The sequence below is a fragment of the Haliotis asinina genome, chromosome 16, assembly GCF_037392515.1.
Source record: "Haliotis asinina isolate JCU_RB_2024 chromosome 16, JCU_Hal_asi_v2, whole genome shotgun sequence".
In the NCBI taxonomy this organism is placed as follows: Eukaryota; Metazoa; Mollusca; class Gastropoda; order Lepetellida; family Haliotidae; genus Haliotis; species Haliotis asinina.
This window is the reverse complement of record NC_090295.1, coordinates 17,892,674-17,911,242: the sequence shown is the minus strand read 5'-3', so window position 1 is coordinate 17,911,242 and position 18,569 is coordinate 17,892,674. Positions and strand designations below refer to the sequence as shown.

Genomic DNA, 18,569 nt, shown 5'->3' with positions numbered 1-18,569 from the left:
TTAAAACAAAAATGCAAATATTGGAATTAAAGTTATAGGAGCCATGTCAGGCTATTACCTTGTTCGAGGAATGTACCCATCAATATCCACAAAAACAAGTGATATATACTTCACCTGCAGATTTTCCAAGTGAAGTGTCTTTTAACAGTCTAACATGTGAAAACGTGATGTATCGTTTCAGGTTTTCACATTGCTGTATAGTTTCATTGGTTACCCAAGATAGCAAACCTGGCAACTAATTGCATAATGTGCGTCATTCTTTTTACAAAGTTATTTAGTTAGCCAATAATGAGCAATCAATCAATGTATTGGCGGTTAATCCTTTGAAAGAAGGACGTTGTTTTACATAGACACAGACACGACAGAGTGTATTCAGTATAGATTAGTAAATGTACATACATAAACACTGCCTTTTGACAAATCCCCCATTTAAATCCCCATAAAACTAATTAATCAATCAGCGTGTTATCGGTTAATCTTGTGATCGATCCAGACACAAGAAATGCCAAATGGGGGCCTTTGTCGGGTAATCTAAGTGGCCTTACCACTAATTATACCTGTTATAAATTCATTAACTGAGCATCAAGTGAATGATGACAAAAAATGTGTAGGTTTATACCACCTAACACGGATTACAACCTAGCGACACCAAGTGATTTTGACAGAATAGTCTATGAAAACAAGGGTTGTAACTCGAAAACTAGGCAAAGCAGGTGACAAAACTAAATGATAGTAGATTTTGAGAACATATAGCTTTCATTTTTCTCAACAGCTTTCGCGATTTCAGGTTTGTACAAACCTGTAAACGATATAGTTTAACCCCTAAAATGCAGATGAATACTGCACAGACCCTCATTTCTATACCCACTATTACGTCACGGAGACGCGCCGCTCTGATTGTCTGAAATTTCGTTTGTGGCTGAGAATTTTGCACTGTTGACAAAAAGGTCGATTTAAAGTAATTAAAGATCGAAATGAGCATTTGATGACGGGGTTCCATTCATAACGATGTTAGCAAGTGATTTTGCGTTTGTGCCCTATTAGAGTATAAGTGACCTTTAACGCATTTTGCGAAAAACTCGATCGGCAACATTTTATTAGAAATAATCAAGATACAAACTAAAGTCCATGAACAAGAATGGGTTCCGTTTCCTGGCTAAAACCATCAAGTATATTGGAGAAATAATAATGAATGTGATAAACGTGAAAAAAGCAGAAGCCAACCAAACGAGGAATCGTTCCCTTTGTTGGTGGAGCTGCTGTTGCTGTTGTTGTTGCTGTTGTTGCTGCTGCTGCTGTTGTTGCTGCTGCTGCTGTTGTTGAGTGAAAGATAGGTTGATGTCGACAACATTCTTGTACTGTGAGGTATCATGCTGCCAGAAACATGCTGATCAAATTTAACCCCCAAAAGAATACAACCAAAGATGCATAGTCTTGACATGAAGACGTCTACAGGAAGACTCTCGAACCATTGTTCTTGTTATTGCTACGTGACTCTCTGAACGGCTTCCTCGACTTCTTGGAACTTCCACCGTTCCAGCCAGAGGAGGATGAAGAGGAGGAGGAGGAGGAGGATGAAGAGGAGGAAGAGGAAGATGATGAAGACGAGGGAGGCTGCGTGGGAATGTTAAGGTCAAGGCCAAAGTTACCAAAGGACGCCATGTCAGAGAACTTCTTCAGCTCGTCAAGAAGCTGTTGAAACTGCAGTTTTGCTGAAACAGAAAGCGAATGGGTGAATGCCTTTTCGCATCCATCAGAAACATGTCAGTCACATCATGGCGGTGCTTAGTGCAAATAATCCGTGTGTAGATACGAACCAATTATTGCCATCATGAGCACGATGGCAATGGTACGATGTCACATCGATCCTCAGTTGTTCAAGCATCGTGTTTCCTTGTTGATACTTTATGAATGGAAGCATATTAATGTGAGAGTATAAACAACAAACATTACACATATCAGTGATAACTGTAGTGGTATTTATACTAAAGTTCACCCCCCACCCCAACCCCCCACCAGCAACCCCCCCCACACACACACCCACACCCCACACCCCACACCCCACACCCCACACCCCACACCACCCCTGACCATCAACAATTATTAACACTTTTATCAGTAGTGCCGACGAAGTGAGTGGGTAATGCACACATTGGTCACCTCTTTCCCTAACCCGAAAAAACGCGGTATGATATACCGAACGACAATAATTAGGGATATATGTACATTTTGAAATTATGAACATGAATTATGAACATCTATTTATTCAATGACACACTGGTGAAATGTCAGTCACAAAAAAACCAATGTTCCTGAGTAATATCTCCAGTGATATGATATGAAATGCTGCTATCTGGACACTAATCAGTACTCGGCATGTCCCGGAATAAGACCAGTTGTTCACGATTGGAAAGGGTATTCAGTGGTAATTTTAAATTATTTTTATACCATGGTTGTATTTGGTACCTCAAGTTTCAAGTGTTTGGGCGACTGTTTTCGCCTTTGTGATGTTTCATCAACAGGAATAAAACCAGTGCATGTTAACTAAATATAGATCATCGACCTGGCATTCGTTGTTCAGAGACGCGAGGGCGTGAGAAAAAAGTCCACCAGATCTCAATTTGACTAATAAAGTAACTTAACGATAAAATAAAGGTTGGCGCAATAAGCTTACAGTAGTCAACGGCTGGTTTCAGTGGCGGCGAGAGAATGTGGTCCCAGTACATGGTGAAGTTGTGGACGGCGATGGCCCTGCGAACATACACGGACAGCGTCGTCATGGTAATGAAGCAAACAAGATTAGGTTATCTGGAAAATTGGTGCCGGTGGCATGAGATATTGGGAACGAAATAATGATGAACAAGATATGGTGATTGTCGTAATCATTCCGAGATGAGAAAGGTATAATACTTTCTGGATAACAACTTCTAACCTATTATGACGTTTCGGTATAGACGTTTATATCATTGTCAGGTATCCATCAACGAGCTGCTCATCGTCTTATCATCCATCAACTTCTAATATGGCAATAGATCATTTCGAAATGTTGTAAGTGAACGTCATCATAACTGGCCGCCGTGCCCTTCATACAAAGGCCTTTACCTTAACTGGGTGGTTTCAAAGCCGTAACTGCCCGTGGTGCCCGCCATCGAAAGGTATGTACATAAACTAGATCAAAGTCGCCGTCACTGGTCGTGGTGTCCTCCACGGACTTTACCTATACTGGATAGTCTCAAAAGAGGCTTCACTGGCCGCCATGTTACCCTATACACAAAGGGCTAAACGTAAACCGGAGAGTCTCAAAGGAGCCATCACTGGCCATGCTACCCTCTATACAAAGGGCTATACCTAAACTGGATAGTCTCAAAAGAGCCTTAACTGGCCGCCATGCTACCCTCTACACAAAGGGCAAAACGTAAACTGGATAGTCTCAAAGTAGCTTTCACTGGTCGCCGTGGTACCCTCAATACAAAGGGCAAAACGTAAACTGGAGAGTCTCAAAGGAGCCATCTATACAAAGGGCTATACCTAAACTGGATAGTCTCAAAGCAACCATCACTGGTCGCCATGCTATCCTCTATAAAAAGGGTTAAACGTTAAATTGGATAGTCTCAAAGTAGTTTTCACTAGTCGTCCTGGTACCCTCTATAAAAAGGGCTATACCTAAACTGGATAGTCTCAAAGTAGCCATCACTGGTTGCCATGCTACCCTCTATGCAAAGGGCAAAACGTAAACTGGATAGTCTCAAAGTAGCCATCACAAGTCTTCGTGGTACCCTCTATACAAAGGGCAAATCGTAAACTGGATAGTCTCAAAGCAGCCATCACTCGTCGCCGTGGTACCCTCCGTGGACTATACCCAAACTGGGTAGTCTCAAAGTAATCTTCACTGGCCGCCGCGGTACCCTCTATACAAAGGACTCTTCTTTAACTGGATCGTGGTAACCTCTATGGATAGTTGACAGAAACTATTGATATTATAAACCGAATGGTGCCAAGGTGGGCATCATTAACCAGGGGAAACCACATGCCTTGGGCTGTACTCACTTGAACTGGATGGTCTCAAGGTCGAGCTCCCGAGCTGTTGGCGCCTCCCAGACAATGGTGACTGAGTCTCTGCCTCTGCTGACCGACTGAGTCACCCCGCAGTCCTTGATGACCTTTGAGTCAGCGGTCAGATTCTTCCAGGTGCCTCCAGTGATCCCGCTGGACGTCAGGAGAGTCACCAGGAAACCACGGATCGTGAACTCGGGTCGTGTGGCCTTCAGGGTCACTGTAACACAAGGAAGTCACAAACGTTTTCACAAATCTCTTAATTTATCAACAGTAAATTTTCGGGTAGTGGTGCTTGCATGACACGTTGATGATCTGGGTTCAGATCCCAAATGGATGCTGTGACTACTTGGTATGACCCGACATGATACAGCTGAGCTGGACCTTGTGATTCCGTTATGAAAATGGTGGGTGAAATTCAATTCTCATTCATTCGCGGACGTGCCCTTGTGACACTGATATACACGTTCATCAGCGGTCAGAGCATTTGCGCAGCGAGAAGAAGGTAGCTGGTTTTAGAACGATGCTACATGAAGATCGAGTAGGAATCAATCCTCAGCAACCCTTGCTTGTCGTAAAAGGCAACTTACAGGATAAGGTGATTAGACTCGCAGACATGGTTTACACATGTCATCGCATTCGATGCTCATGTTAATCACTGGATTGTCTTGTCCCAACTCGATTATACAGCTTGATATAGCAACCATACATCAGTTTAGTGCGGCGTTAGACGACAAACTACAACACCAACATTTTGTATCTCCTTTCATGTAAGGTTTTAGTTTCAATGCCTGTAAACATAATCGGAAACTTTTGCCGTTCCTGTTTTTGCTGTTCTTGTTGGGTTTTGTTACTGTTGTTTTGTCTTTTGTTGGCTTCTAATTTGCCATTGACAGAAATGACCTAGTTATTACGGCTTACTCTAAATAGATCCTGGACCAGACAAACCAGTGGGTAATATTAAAAGCAAACACACACCGGTACGATGACACGCAATCCATATTGTCGACGACAAATATTGATATTATTTCAGTTTCCAAACAGCAAGCATGTTACCGTATCAACATGTATGCTTGAATTATCAATTAATAGTAACGGTTAATGTCTTGTTCGTTTATATCGGCAATGTTTCATTTGCGATCTTTAGTCTAACGCCAAACAAGGGAATGGAACAAGAAACATTCCGCTCTCTATCCACCAGACCACCAGGTGTCACGCACTAAATAGTGCGTTATTAATTGGGGTCACTTTCGGGGCTCATACATCATGGTAAAGTTTCGGGTTAGAATTGGTCTTCAGTAACCCATGGTTGTCTTAAGACATGAGTAACAGGAAAGGGTGGTCGCTGACTTGGTTGACACATGCCATCGTATATCTATCATGTAAATCGACGCTCATTTTCTGGTCCATGCTGACCGCCACCAAATAGCTGAAATATTGCTGAGTAAAATCGTAACTCATTCGTTGTGCGAAAGTGGAGTGAACACTGGAACCAGACCCTATTTCTAAACTACAATAAAATCTCTGTGATTAATTTTCCACATCGCGACTGGTGTGTTCCGAATGTGTACCTATGTTTATATAATGACTGGGTGACATGTGTGACGTCATCGTGTCACCATGAGGAGTAAGCACGTGCTCCCAGACGGGGGAGTTGCCCGAGGCCGTCACATGACGTTTTATTGCTCGCACTAAAATTATCCATCCTTTAAAAAAAAACGTGACACGAAAATTAGCTAAGTGATTCATATTTTCAAAGGTGAGATTCGTAGGGAAAATGGTATAAGGAAAAATATATTTTCAATAGCCAATCCTTGAAACTCGACACTACATGTAGTTATTATTAAATAATGGCAAGCAGTTCTCATCCGTTTTTTGGTTTTTGTTTGTTTGTTTTTTTGTGTGTTTTTTTGTGTGTGTTTTTTGTTTGTTTTGTTTTGTTTTGTTTTGCTTTGTTGTTTTTGTTGTTGTTGTTTGTTTGTTTGTTTTTGGGGGGGGTTGTATTAAAATGGATTTACAACTCTTTATGGGACTTATACAAACGTATATGGGGCGTTTCAATAACGCTATATAACCCTTCTGAGCAAGACGCCTTTGGTACTGATAATTTACTTTCAAACAATCTCAGTGGCTGTCAGTAGAACGTTGGTCACTTAATAAACGCAAATTCTTTGTTTCACAAGAAAGAACTGCTATTTGCAAACGCCCGGGTGGTGGATTTGAAAGACAGCTGACAAGGGTATCCAATATTCGTCATGCTTGTCAGTTATTTAACCGCGCCACTGTCCATCTATATGGCGGCGGTCTCAATATAATCCATTCGTGCGCCAGACAATCCAGTGATTTGCATCAAGGGCATTGATCCTGCATGCATTTAGGATACGATGACATGCATTTACCAACCAAACTGACCACCGTATCCCGTTAGGCGTCTCGTACGAGTAACGTGGATACGTCATCACCATTTCCAACCCGGATCTTCGTGTGGTACAATACATTAATTTAACCGATATTTTCTTTTTTCTGATACCTATCATTCGCAGACTCTGGGTTAATTGACATTCATCGTCAGGACCAAACCCAAGCTTGCCTGGTTCATCGAGGTGTATAATATCAAAGACAAAAGTGTTTCTGAATCGGCTTTCCCTCAAGATGGCACGCGTCATAAACCGACCTTAACACGCGCAACACGTTCTCTGGTTAATTTCTAATCTGACACACGGGGACACAAAAATTTGCTGTACAATGTGACTTTGAAAAATACTTAAGGTAAGACACCCTCACCTGCCACAGACTGTCCTGTCGAATATGTCCGTCCGCTGTGGGTCACGTTGAGTTCAAGGACGTAAGGAGCTGGCGTCCATTGCGCCAGAAACTCATCGTGCATTGGACGACTTGTGTAGCATCCCAGTTCTGGTGCTCCGTCGGGGTAGGCCGCGGACACGGCAAATAGTACACAAAACACAAACACGTACATTCTGACACGGAGCTCCAATACAATCTGAGGACAGTTCCAGAAGAACCGTTGGAGGCACGATGTCATCAAAGGAACAGGGGATGTGACGTTGCAAGTTGACTGCAAGACCTTCGTGAAAAATGTCTGTCACGACCAGGTGTGACATCTGACACATCCCAGTGATTGGCACGAGAGTTACACGCCCAAAAAACTATGAGTCATGTACCCACCTTCCCTTGAAGAAGAGAGTGGTACAGCCGAAAAATTTAAAGCGTACAATAAATCGCTTTTTACGTCTTTGATATCTGTGTCAAAATAAGTTTCAAGTGAGGAAAGCTGTTATAATATTTATCATGGAGATGTCACAAAAAACTTAAGACGTGCTTGGCTGAATAATCAGAGAGGTTACATTGTCACATGGCAATTACCGACCACATTTGCACATCTGACAAGACTGCCTGTCAAGCAAACCAGGCTGAGACATCTGTTCCAACTGTTTTCTGGAGGATGGTGGGCCATTTCCTTGAGTGTCATGTGAAACCAATCCTGAGTCACAGTTGGGACGATGGGATGGCTGAGTCGTTTTTACGTTTGGCCTATCATGTCAAGGACACGCCTGGATTATGTTTCAGATACGGATATATTCTAAGTGATCAATGATTTCGTTGAAATACTGACAAAACGTCCTTATAACTAGAGCCTCTGTTACAACTTATCCCTAATTCGTATTGAATGGATCATCATACATCGTGTATGCCAGTTTAACATATTTTTACGTCTGTTTTTAACAAAAAGAGACATACATAGATGATACTAAACGACCTTCCGTGTAATACCATTTTTATTAAACGAGTTAATGATTTGGTATCAGACGAGCGAAAGCGAGTTTAATGAAAATGGTATTTCACGGAAGCGAGTTTAGTGTTCTGTTTATTACTCCCCAACATAAATTGAGAGAAACTGCGGGGAAATTGCCTACAGTGTAAGGACTCTCAGCTTTCAAGTCAAGCAAGGTCTAGTAAAATCGCGATATCAACATTGACGTCACAACTTTGAACCATTTTGACGTCACACGTCTGTATTACACTAGTGTAATATTGAAGTGAAAATATTACACTGCTGTATCTTCAACGAACGAGTAATAAATAGCATTGTAAACCAAAAGTTACTGTGTTCTGTAGTCTGATTGGTTGAAAAACATGATATTCCGGTATTAGATTCCCGGAACCTCAAGACTATTCACCGCGTATTGACACGTAAACAATTGTTTTGTTGTGTCATCAACAGTGGTGAAGTCATTCAAATCATACTGTGATGTAAAGTTAGAATGACGTCACAAATGAGCAACTCCAGATGCTACCATGGGAACCAGCTGAAACGGCCAGCTGATGACACTTCACTGCTGTACCCCTACTCGATGTAAACGAGTGCAGTCAGTAAAACCCCTTTGGTTTACATTTCTGTTTACAATGTCGTTTAACATCATGTGTTGGCCAATTTCCGGCTGTTATTGAGTATTTGAAGCACGGGAATGCATTTGGAACCGACGGCGTCAGCCGGAGGTTTCAACTGAAATATTCCCGTGCTTCAAATACTCAATAACACCCGGAAATTGGCCAACACATGATGTTTATCTCCTAATTGTTACATTGGTAAGTTTTCGGAAAGAATTACTTCAAAATATTTTTCACCAGCAAGCAGTGCGCAGTGTTAACTGCTAGTTCATAATCAGATTACACATCGTCCTGTAGTAGTTTGGGAACGAGAAGTAAAACGCTTTTAGTTCCTTTCGATTCCTTAAGCAAACACATTGTTCCCTCTAGAAAGATTTATGTTTGAGGGGGTCAGATCGCTGACTGTGCGCTTACTGTTTAACACGTGTGATTTCAAGTCACGGTGAGCATGTATTGTACGTGCTGTATCGCCAATCTACCTGTAGCAAACAAGTGTATTCGTCGAGATTACTTGCCCCGCCTGCTTGTTACAAACGCGTTTATTGCGCTGGCTCATCTAATACTTGCCAAGCAGGGGCCCGTTTCACGAAACTCTCGTAAGCCTAAGATCTCGTAACTTTTCTCGTAGCATCCATATCTCCTGTGTTACAGTATAGGAGGTACAATGGCTACGAGAAAACTTACGAGATCTTAGGCTACGAGCGTTTTGTGAAAGGGGCCCCAGTTCAGTACTGTGTGCCTTGCTCGAGGACTACGGGCGCGAATCCCTGATGGGAGTCCTACAAAGAAATTGTCAGAAATTACACTTAACCCAGAAAGGGTTATCCAAAATACACGTGTTACACTTAGCCACTTTCTATGTACAGGAGTATGATGTTCGGGAGAGTGGGGGAATAGCATATCTGAGAGTAGCACATCTGAAGTATTAATAGTAGGAATATTTTTTGTTGATTAACAATCGACTAAGAGACAGAATTTTACTAAGCAAATGTGCATACATGTACCTAAGAGCTTTGGGGTCTCAAATTATGTCATATGAAGTATTTTAATTTCTATACTATTCACTAATTCTCGAATTCGTAAATCCATTTCGATCTCATTCATAAAATAACCTTGCACTCAAGTGCCATCACCTGTGTGGTGATGAAAAGCCAGGAAACAAAACTAGAACCAGTTACTGATTTCAACAAACTACTCGCACAGGAGTTGTTACAAGAAGTAATCAACCTCCACAAAATCCTATGAAAAATAAAGTTTACCTCCTCCCATGTCTGTTTTTGATAGCATGGTCTCCAGAAATGCTAAAATTGTCATGTTTGTCAAATCAGGACAAAACAAATAGTCTCAATGTAAGGGAGCTAATACATATAATCAAAACATTTTTAGAAATCATTTAGAATGTTAAGGGGGGGGGGGGGGCGTGAGTGAGTGAGTTTAGTTTTACGCCGCACTCAGCAATATTCCAGCTATATGGCGGCGGTCTGTAAATAATCGAGTCTGGACCAGACAATCCAGTGATCAACTACATGAGCATCGATCTGCGCAATTGGGAACCGATGACATGTGTCAACCAAGTCAGCGAGCCTGACCACCCGATCCTGTTAGTTGCCTCTTATGACAAGCATAGTCGCCTTTTATGGCAAGCATGGGTTGCTGGAGGCCTATTCTACCTCAGGACTTTCATGGATCTGGAATGTTAAGGCTTCATCCAAGACTGTTAAGATCATTGAAGCTATTTTGTAGCAAACTCTTAATTCTTTGCTGAAGTCTGACCTGGCCACTCCCTATCAAATGTCTAAAATCTGAGAAAACGTATAAAATCTTGAAACTCTTCCTGCATGAAAGAAGATTAATTCTGCTTTAAGCAATATTCCAGTCTCAAACAAAACCGGACACAAAATGTCTTTTGTTAATCAAATCTTGAACCTTTTCCTTTTACTTTTTTTGTTTTTGTTTTGGAGGGGCAGATGAACAGGGCTGATCACACCACAACGCTGAAGACTGAACAAATCACCACAGCAGCTAAAGTGAGAAAAAGAAATACATATTCAAAGGGACTCTCATTAATTTTTATTACCTTTTGAAAAAACCAAAATGTAACAAACCATAATTTATATCAACAGTAACGACAATATAACAATTCTAGTAACTTCATGTTCTTAAAACATACACATTGTGCTCAATGAAAATACTGACAAGGCCCTAATACATCAAGCCAAATCATAAATATTTTGTCAAGTCAATTGATTTCTGCCTTGTTCAACACAGCAATCATTGCACATAGGTGACTGTAATTTAAAAGCTTTAGCTATGCATGTCTAATTAACTGGCCAGACATACCCATTGTATTCATTCCTAAGTTCATGTAAGGGTTAGGGATGGTGAGGTTGCCAATGGTTAAAGCATCTCCTCACCACATCCAAATCTGGGTTTGATTCCTGAAAGGGTGAAATGTGTGGAGCCAATTTCTGGGATTCCCCTCTGTGATGTTGCTGGAATATTGCTAAAACCATACTCATTAACTCGAGCAAGGGTGAATGACAGAAATTGGTGAGTCTGGTTTCTGGTTGCCTTAAGCAATATTCCAATTAGACCAAGGTGTGTCCATAATGTGGAAAGGAATCCTAAACTGAAGCATGTTTCTAATATTTACCACTTTGGTGAGACCTGTACTCATCTAAATGCTCCTGACAAACCAATAAACTAGCATTGCGTACACCCATGCTCATAGGGTTAACGTTTTGGTGAGACAAAGGGACTCACCTCTGCACAGCCAATTTCGACACCACAGACAAATGGGCAACCCACGCCAACTTTTCAGCTAACTGACCATCAAGAGGCAATGTTCTTGCTGTGATCACTTATGAATGAGAAAACTTGAACATGTGTTTTGGTATATAATTTCAGTTTGGCTGACAACTGTCAGGAATTAATGGACATGATCACAGCTGCTTTCTTTATGTTGTAAAAAATTACTGTTTCAGGAGACAGAGAAAAAGGCATGGCTTCATATCCAACACAAGAAAAAAGCCTTAAAAATATATCATAAAAAATTCAACACTGGCAGAGAAAAAAATCCAAATGTACAAAATAATGCTAATAATGATCATGAACCAACAAAAATAAAATACTTCTTGTGTTTGTTTCTTGTCTAACAAGACGGTTTGTAAATAACTGAGTAGGAACCAGACAGTTCAGTGATCATCGATCTACACAACTGAGATACGAAGACCTCCCAACCAAGTCAGTGACATTGACCACCTGATCCTGGTAATCAGGGGTTTGTTTTGTACAAACATAGGTTGTTGAAGACCAATTCTTATCTGGATCTCCAATGAAGGCATTCTAGTGAAAGGTTTGAAATCAATAAATTAACAATTTGAAATAAATTAGAGAGCAAATTTGCGATTCAAAATCCTGTTTTGCTACCTGAAATAAACCCACAGAAGCAAGAACTTGCTACCTGGTATTTTTCAGTGAATCCGCTTACATTTATCAATTAGAAGTAATTTACAAACGATATCTCTCCACTTACAAACTCCACTTTCACTTGCAAACTTACTGATACTGGTATTTTAATTTCTCCCTAAGTGCTTGTTGGAGCTTTTGTTGGTAACTAATGCATCACAAAACTTTTGAAATTTTATATCAAACACTGTTATTGTGCCAATGGACCTAGAAAACCAAAACATCCACTGACATCAGCATGATCAGTATCATCAGGAACAAAAAAAAAATACTTGGCAACAAGACTTTTAGTTAAATAACTGACACTATGACTTAAATTGACACACTACTTACTCACACTGCTTACTAGTGCATTGCAAGATGGAAACATTCACCAGGTTTATTTGGCCTCATAAATCTGACAGTAATGTTTTCACGTGTTATTGTTAGAAAGTTTCCATTAATATCGTCAACATGGTTAAAACATGTCACAGAATACTATTTCCTTATTGTTTCATTTAACAATGAATACATGACTCAATATGCCTATTTCTTAACAAGGTTCGATTGAGTGCTCTGTTACTTGCACTGGTGCAACCCAGTATTACAAAGTGCAACCTAGTTATTAGGTGCAAGTTATTGTTTTTAGAAATAACTCAACAATAAATCTAACATTATAAACAAAAGTATGTCAGCTCATTTGTCTTCTCACCCTGGTATAGCTGCTGCCCAGTCTAAGTAAACTTCGTCTCAGTGTATTTCGTTACACTCCACCACTGAGTCTAACAAAACCTAGAAGGTTGCGTCAGGTAACCATTGAGCAATCACTGACTGTCCAATCAAATGAAAGACGGTTAAATAGATTTAACCAATCAGATGCGTCTACTATTTAGGGATCGGAGGGACTTTCAAAATATTCAGGTCACCGACACAGATCTCTCCACAAACAAAACTCAGCATATAACAGTTATTTGACCTGCAGTATATACGCTTTGGGGTTTCTGTTGACATGGTTACTATTTGCTAATATTTCCGCAAGATAACATCATTGAATACTGTCAAAAACACTATTTTCAGCGACTGTTTACTTACCGTTGTCATGGCAGTACGTACGCCGTGCATCACCCGGAAGCCATCGTATGCTAAATAGCATTCGGAATCGTTCGGGTACAAACCTTTTCGAGATAAAAAGTTCATAAGGGGTGTGCGAATGTGCACTTTTGCGATTTGGTAAGCTGTGTTCTGATTGGTCAGTCTCAAAGGTTACCTGACGCGACCTCCCATAAGGTTTTGTTGGACTCGGTGGTGGAGCGTAACGAAAAGTACTGAGGATAAGTTTACTTAGACTGAGCTGCTGCCCCAAAACATTGCTATTTATAGACAGGTTTTGGTTATGACAGCTCATGTAAACAGGGACCAGCTGCACCTCTATTTCGCTATGGTTTCACAGGTGCTACATCATGGAAATGTTTATGCGCACTGAAACTTCTGATGTTTCAACACACTGGAATTATGCTGGTGCAACTAGATTTATATCTTAGGTTGCACCAGGTGCAAGTTGGTCACCATCATCGAGCTCTGATTACCCTATATTTGAGATATGCATTGTATTTACCTTGTAATGGATTCATTCAGACATAATAGGATATATAACTCACAGGGATTGGGAAAGATAGGGGCCATGGGTCATTTTGCACATTAGAATGAAAAATGGCCCACAAAAATTTGGAAGTTTACTATTGATACAAGAGCAGTGGCCCATTCAAAATTCAGGAATTGGCTAATAATCCTGAAAATGGCCCATTGACCTAAGTTCTCTTTCCCAATCCCTGTTATAATGCAACTTGGCTTCATCTTTATTGTGCACTAAGCTGAATCGATGCATATTAAATGTTCATATCAACTTTTTAGCATATATAAAGATGTTATTGTATTGAAAAAAAACAAACAATGATTTTCAAAAAAAAAAACTTTCACTTCAAAAATTTGCTTTGAAATTCAGAGTAAAACTGGCACAGAATCACAGACTCAAATCTATTTGCTCCGTCGTCCTGTTAACAACTTCACAGGTGTTAACAAAGTCTCCATAAGTCTCCAAAAACCAGAACTTGCTCGTCGGTGAGTCGCTCTCCGCGGAGAGTTTGGACCTGGGGAATTCTTGGCTTCTCTGTTCAGGAGCCTTGGGCTCTTTCTTTGATTCTTGAAAGCAGTACTTGACAATCTAGGGGAATCATCACATAAGGATTCAGTTCTTTTACCTCTTCGTTGAGGAGTCACTGATGTAATTCTTTGAGAACGTGAACTCCTTAGTTTTTCTGTCAGTTTAGGAACAATAGGTGACATCACCATTGCTTCTACAGAGTTCTTCCTCACAGTCGATTGATGCAGTTGATTGTCACAAAGCTCTGATTCTGGCTGTTTACCCAAGTCCTCAACTCCTGATATCTTTTGTGGTTTCTTTCCTGGAGAAATACTATTATGCCGGTCTTCACGAGTAAATCTCAGCTTTTTGGCACTGCTGTTACTATTTTCAGACTCAATATTGTGGGTTGACTGTTTTCGTTTTTCTGGCAGTCTTTCAATTACCAAAGATGGTGTCCTTACGTTCCTAGCAGATCTACGATTAGGAGTGTCATGGTTGTTTTTCTGGTGATTGCAAGACTGCAAAGATACTCTAGATAACTCAACAACCGGCTGGCAGTTTTTCTGATTAAATTCACTTATAAGATTGTTTGTGTTGTCTGATGTGTACCCTTTGTGTACTTCTGCTCCATTTGCACGACTGTTCTTAGCCCCCTTTCCAGTCACCTCATGATCAGTTTTTAACCTGACATCAAACAATAACATGTAAGGATATGCTTCCAGTGTCTTCCCATTCTGCTTGAATCCCAATTTTTCAGAAGCTTTCCAGTATTTCTTTGCACAAGAGACGGTAACTTCCTTTGTGTCTACCAACCTCAACAGCCGGCCCCTCTCCTCAGCGTACAACACTGCTCGAATTACAGGCTCCAACTTTTCAAAAGCAATGTCTGATTTGGATATTTGGCTTGATTCTTCAAAGCTGGCCCTGACCTTGTAAACATTGTTTTGATGTCTGATGACGCGTGTGTGTTCCACCATGATGTCAAAGGAAAGATGTTTTGACACTGAAATGTCTCTGAAATGATTCTCTCACTTGACTTCACTCTGAAAATATATAAAAAACTCATTTTAGCCACAAAGAACATGATCATGACATCAATATTATCATACCAGGTAAAATCAGAATTATGACTAGATCCCCAAAAGGGATTCCAAATTAAAATAGTTACATAGCAACCAAGCAAACTGATCCAGTGGTTAGATGGAGATACTAGTACTTGTTTCATTGTGCATCACTTAAACCAAGTCATATGGATCGCTCAACGCAGCACAAATCAATGGAAAGTCTTGTCTAGATTCAATTATTCACTGAACACCATCAAATAACAGGAATACTTCTGAGCATGGTGATAAACAACAAACAATCACTAGAGATATACCTTTTCCTGGGCACTTGGTGATTCTGATTTTAAAATATGAATCATAGTATGCAAAAAAGTACCCAAGCCAAAATCAGCACAAGGTCTATTCATAGTTTTATGATCACCATTTACAATGTTATGTATGGCTGCTTTATGAAAGAAAAATTTGGAGAATCTGAAAAACAAATTTCCCTCGGTACAATGAATAATGGTAAGACTACAGAATACCTTCTGGCCCATCTTTGAAAGCAAGCAAGGCTACGTTTGGTTAGGGTTAGGGTTTAGTTTATGGTTAAGGTGACGTGACACAAGTCAAGGTATCCGTTATTCTGTGACTAGAGTTAGCAAGTCCACACTAAGTGAGTTGCCAAGGGACGTAACTCTGTAGTACTCATGAAAACCTGGTCCAATTTTGGGGGTCCTTGTTTTACGTGTTCTGGCTTTTTCCACGATGTATTTGGGTGAAAAACAACGACTGGTCCCTTCAGAAGATATTCCCGCGTTGGCGCCATTGGCGAAAAAGGTTGGTCTGCTCTGTTCTTTCATAGTTTTTCAACCCTTTAAAATATTGCTGAACATTGAAATTTGTTTTATCAATCGATGGCACACTTTAGAATATTTTTATCATAAGAACACATCAATCCTCTTCATTATAAAACAAATTTTAACTTAATGTAACCAGGGATGCACATTTCAGATAGATTTGTGTGAGGGAGGGGTGTATTGCCAGGGGCAGACAACTCCATGTGTGAATCCAGCTAACAATGATCGCGTCATTAACTCATTCATTGAGTAATTTCATTTAACATGCTTAATATGTTTTAAAGTGTTCAAATGTGTGTACTTTGATTATTAAACAGGTAGGAAAGCATTATTTATGTTTCAAATACCTTGTGCAATATGTATGTTATTTTCAGATTTACATGTATTTTCTGTTTGTATCCAGAAGTGACAGCCATAGAACACAAAATTGTGGCTAATAATAGTAATATTTGAAAACTGACAATATTTTATTGATCTTTTAATTTAAGCAGAATTCAGCATTATTCATTTGTGGATGTCATAGCACTTACATAAACACATGATGTAGATTTGGGTAGAGAGTAAGTATTTTTTGCACATTACAGCATCACAACATACGCGCAACATACACTGATATAATTCAGCATCAGATTTGCTTCAGGTTTGAAACATGGTATCTTCAGCACTGTCTTTAAAATCACTGTCTAAATTGAATCTTCAACACTGGTGATACAGGTTTAAGATTAGAATATATGAAAACATGTTACAATCTTAAGTTCATCTTAATTGATGCAAAACAAAGGTAGCACTTCATAATCTTGACTTTCTAACTTGAATCTGTTTCAATAATTTAGTGTTAAGATACTGATTTTGCCAACACTGACATTGTACATCAGTCATGATGTTTAATGAACCGTTTCTTTCTTCTTCTGCAGACCTGAAACATACGTTGATTCGAAGTTCTAGGATGTTCAAAGAAGACGTATAATTCCAGATGAAACACTGTGCTGATAGAAAAGACTATTAATATATTTGTGGTTCAACAACATTTACTTAAAATAGTTTGGTACTTGAAATATATAGGTGTGACGTTTTTTTCACAAAAATGGAAATGTGGACATTTCGCAGAGTTGACAGTAGGTGACTTGATCACCTTGTTGATCAAGAACGGATGGACAGAATTTAATCAGGTAAAGTTTGTTGCAATGCTGATGTATCAACAAACCTTGGAAAAATAGTTTTAAAAATCTGAACCGTTGATCTAAAAATGGTGTGGACTTGCTACTAGAGTTAAGGTTCAAAGGTTTGGGTTTGAGTTTGGGTTAGGATCAAGGTCAGGATTAGGGTAAGGTTTCGAGTTAGGGTAAGGCTAGTGGTTAGCGTTTGGGAAAGAGTTCCGCCCGTAACCCCCATCTTTTTACATAGAATATTTCCACCTTCCCCGGTGTAACATCCCAACACTGAAATAAGTTCATTGATTGTTTTTCATATCTGTTCTAGTTTACGGAATGTATATTTAAGGTGAGGTATGTATGTCAGTTTGTAATTTTGGCTTTTGGTTGAGGTGGGGGTTACGGGTGGAACAAAACTTTGACGGGTAAACTCAGCAGACGACAGACTGAAAACAAGAACACAATCTACCGAAAACTGTGCTAAATGTCGTAGACTGCAGACTAGAATACATAAATGGGGCTCGTTTCCGCACAAGCAATAACCTAGTTCGATGACATAAAAATACGACGCGACGTTGACGATCAGCTGATGATGAAACATCCCGTTTGAGTCCCAGTTCATATGGTTTCAGACAACAAAGCTGTGAGAGTGAAAATGCGTGTGAAAATCAAAGAAACCGTTTGAGATACGATACTCACGGTGTGCAAATGTGATGCCGATTCATTCGACGAACAAGAATTATGATTAACGAGAAACGTCTGCCGTCTAATAGGATACTGACATTTTCAATGATTTTGTAAATGGCGGCATACAAAAATAAGTGTGCTTCTTTTGCTGCACTGCCGTGATATGACGTCTATACCAATGAATCACGTATTGTGGGAACTCAATGATCCCTCATAACAAGAGAGAGGGGTGGGGTTTTCTGAAAAGACAAGACCCTCTAATGAGACTACTTAATTAGAAATACATGTACTAGTAAAATTTACCACTCTAACGTGTGGGAACCAGTGATAACAGTACATGTTGATAAACTTCGCGCCTTCACATCAGTCCATATATATACCCTTTCCACTACCCACGTTCTACTGCATATGTTAAGATGGCGTACATGGCAGATACCACATAACAAATGGTATCTGGTACATGGCAAGTGGTGATTAGAAGCTGCAAATATACATGGGGACAGGTCAAAATGCCAACACGAAAAATGGTCATTCTGACCCTAGTCAAAATTTAATGGCCATACAAAAAAAGCCAAAATGGCCTACAACCTTGAGTCAAAATGGCCATACCAAAAACTCAAAATGGTCGTTGAAAAAGTCTTTATCCGTAACATGTACCAGGGATACTATATATATCACAAACTTTTGGTAATCATTATATATACATTTTCCCATTGCATAATATTTGATGACGTAACTACACGACAATAATTGCATATGTTTTCAGTTTTTCAAT

General features: G+C 39.9%; 2 protein-coding genes across 2 annotated transcripts; both read right to left on the bottom strand.

The window, feature by feature from the left end:
* Positions 1-1,079: 1,079 nt before the first annotated feature.
* LOC137268845 (putative defense protein 3) lies at positions 1,080-7,132 on the bottom strand. The gene is made up of 4 exons (XM_067803410.1): positions 6,838-7,132; positions 4,048-4,273; positions 2,675-2,751; positions 1,080-1,712 (listed from the first exon to the last, which is right to left on the bottom strand). The coding sequence occupies exons 1-4, from the start codon at positions 7,094-7,096 to the stop codon at positions 1,450-1,452; spliced, it is 825 nt and encodes a 274-aa protein (XP_067659511.1). The 5' UTR covers positions 7,097-7,132; the 3' UTR covers positions 1,080-1,449.
* Positions 7,133-10,518: 3,386 nt separating this feature from the next.
* On the bottom strand, positions 10,519-17,896 carry LOC137268488 (uncharacterized). The gene is made up of 2 exons (XM_067803054.1): positions 17,807-17,896; positions 10,519-15,096 (listed from the first exon to the last, which is right to left on the bottom strand). Exon 2 carries the CDS (start codon positions 15,028-15,030, stop codon positions 13,945-13,947), a length of 1,086 nt encoding a protein of 361 aa, XP_067659155.1. The 5' UTR covers positions 15,031-15,096; positions 17,807-17,896; the 3' UTR covers positions 10,519-13,944.
* Between the last annotated feature and the right edge of the window lie 673 nt (positions 17,897-18,569).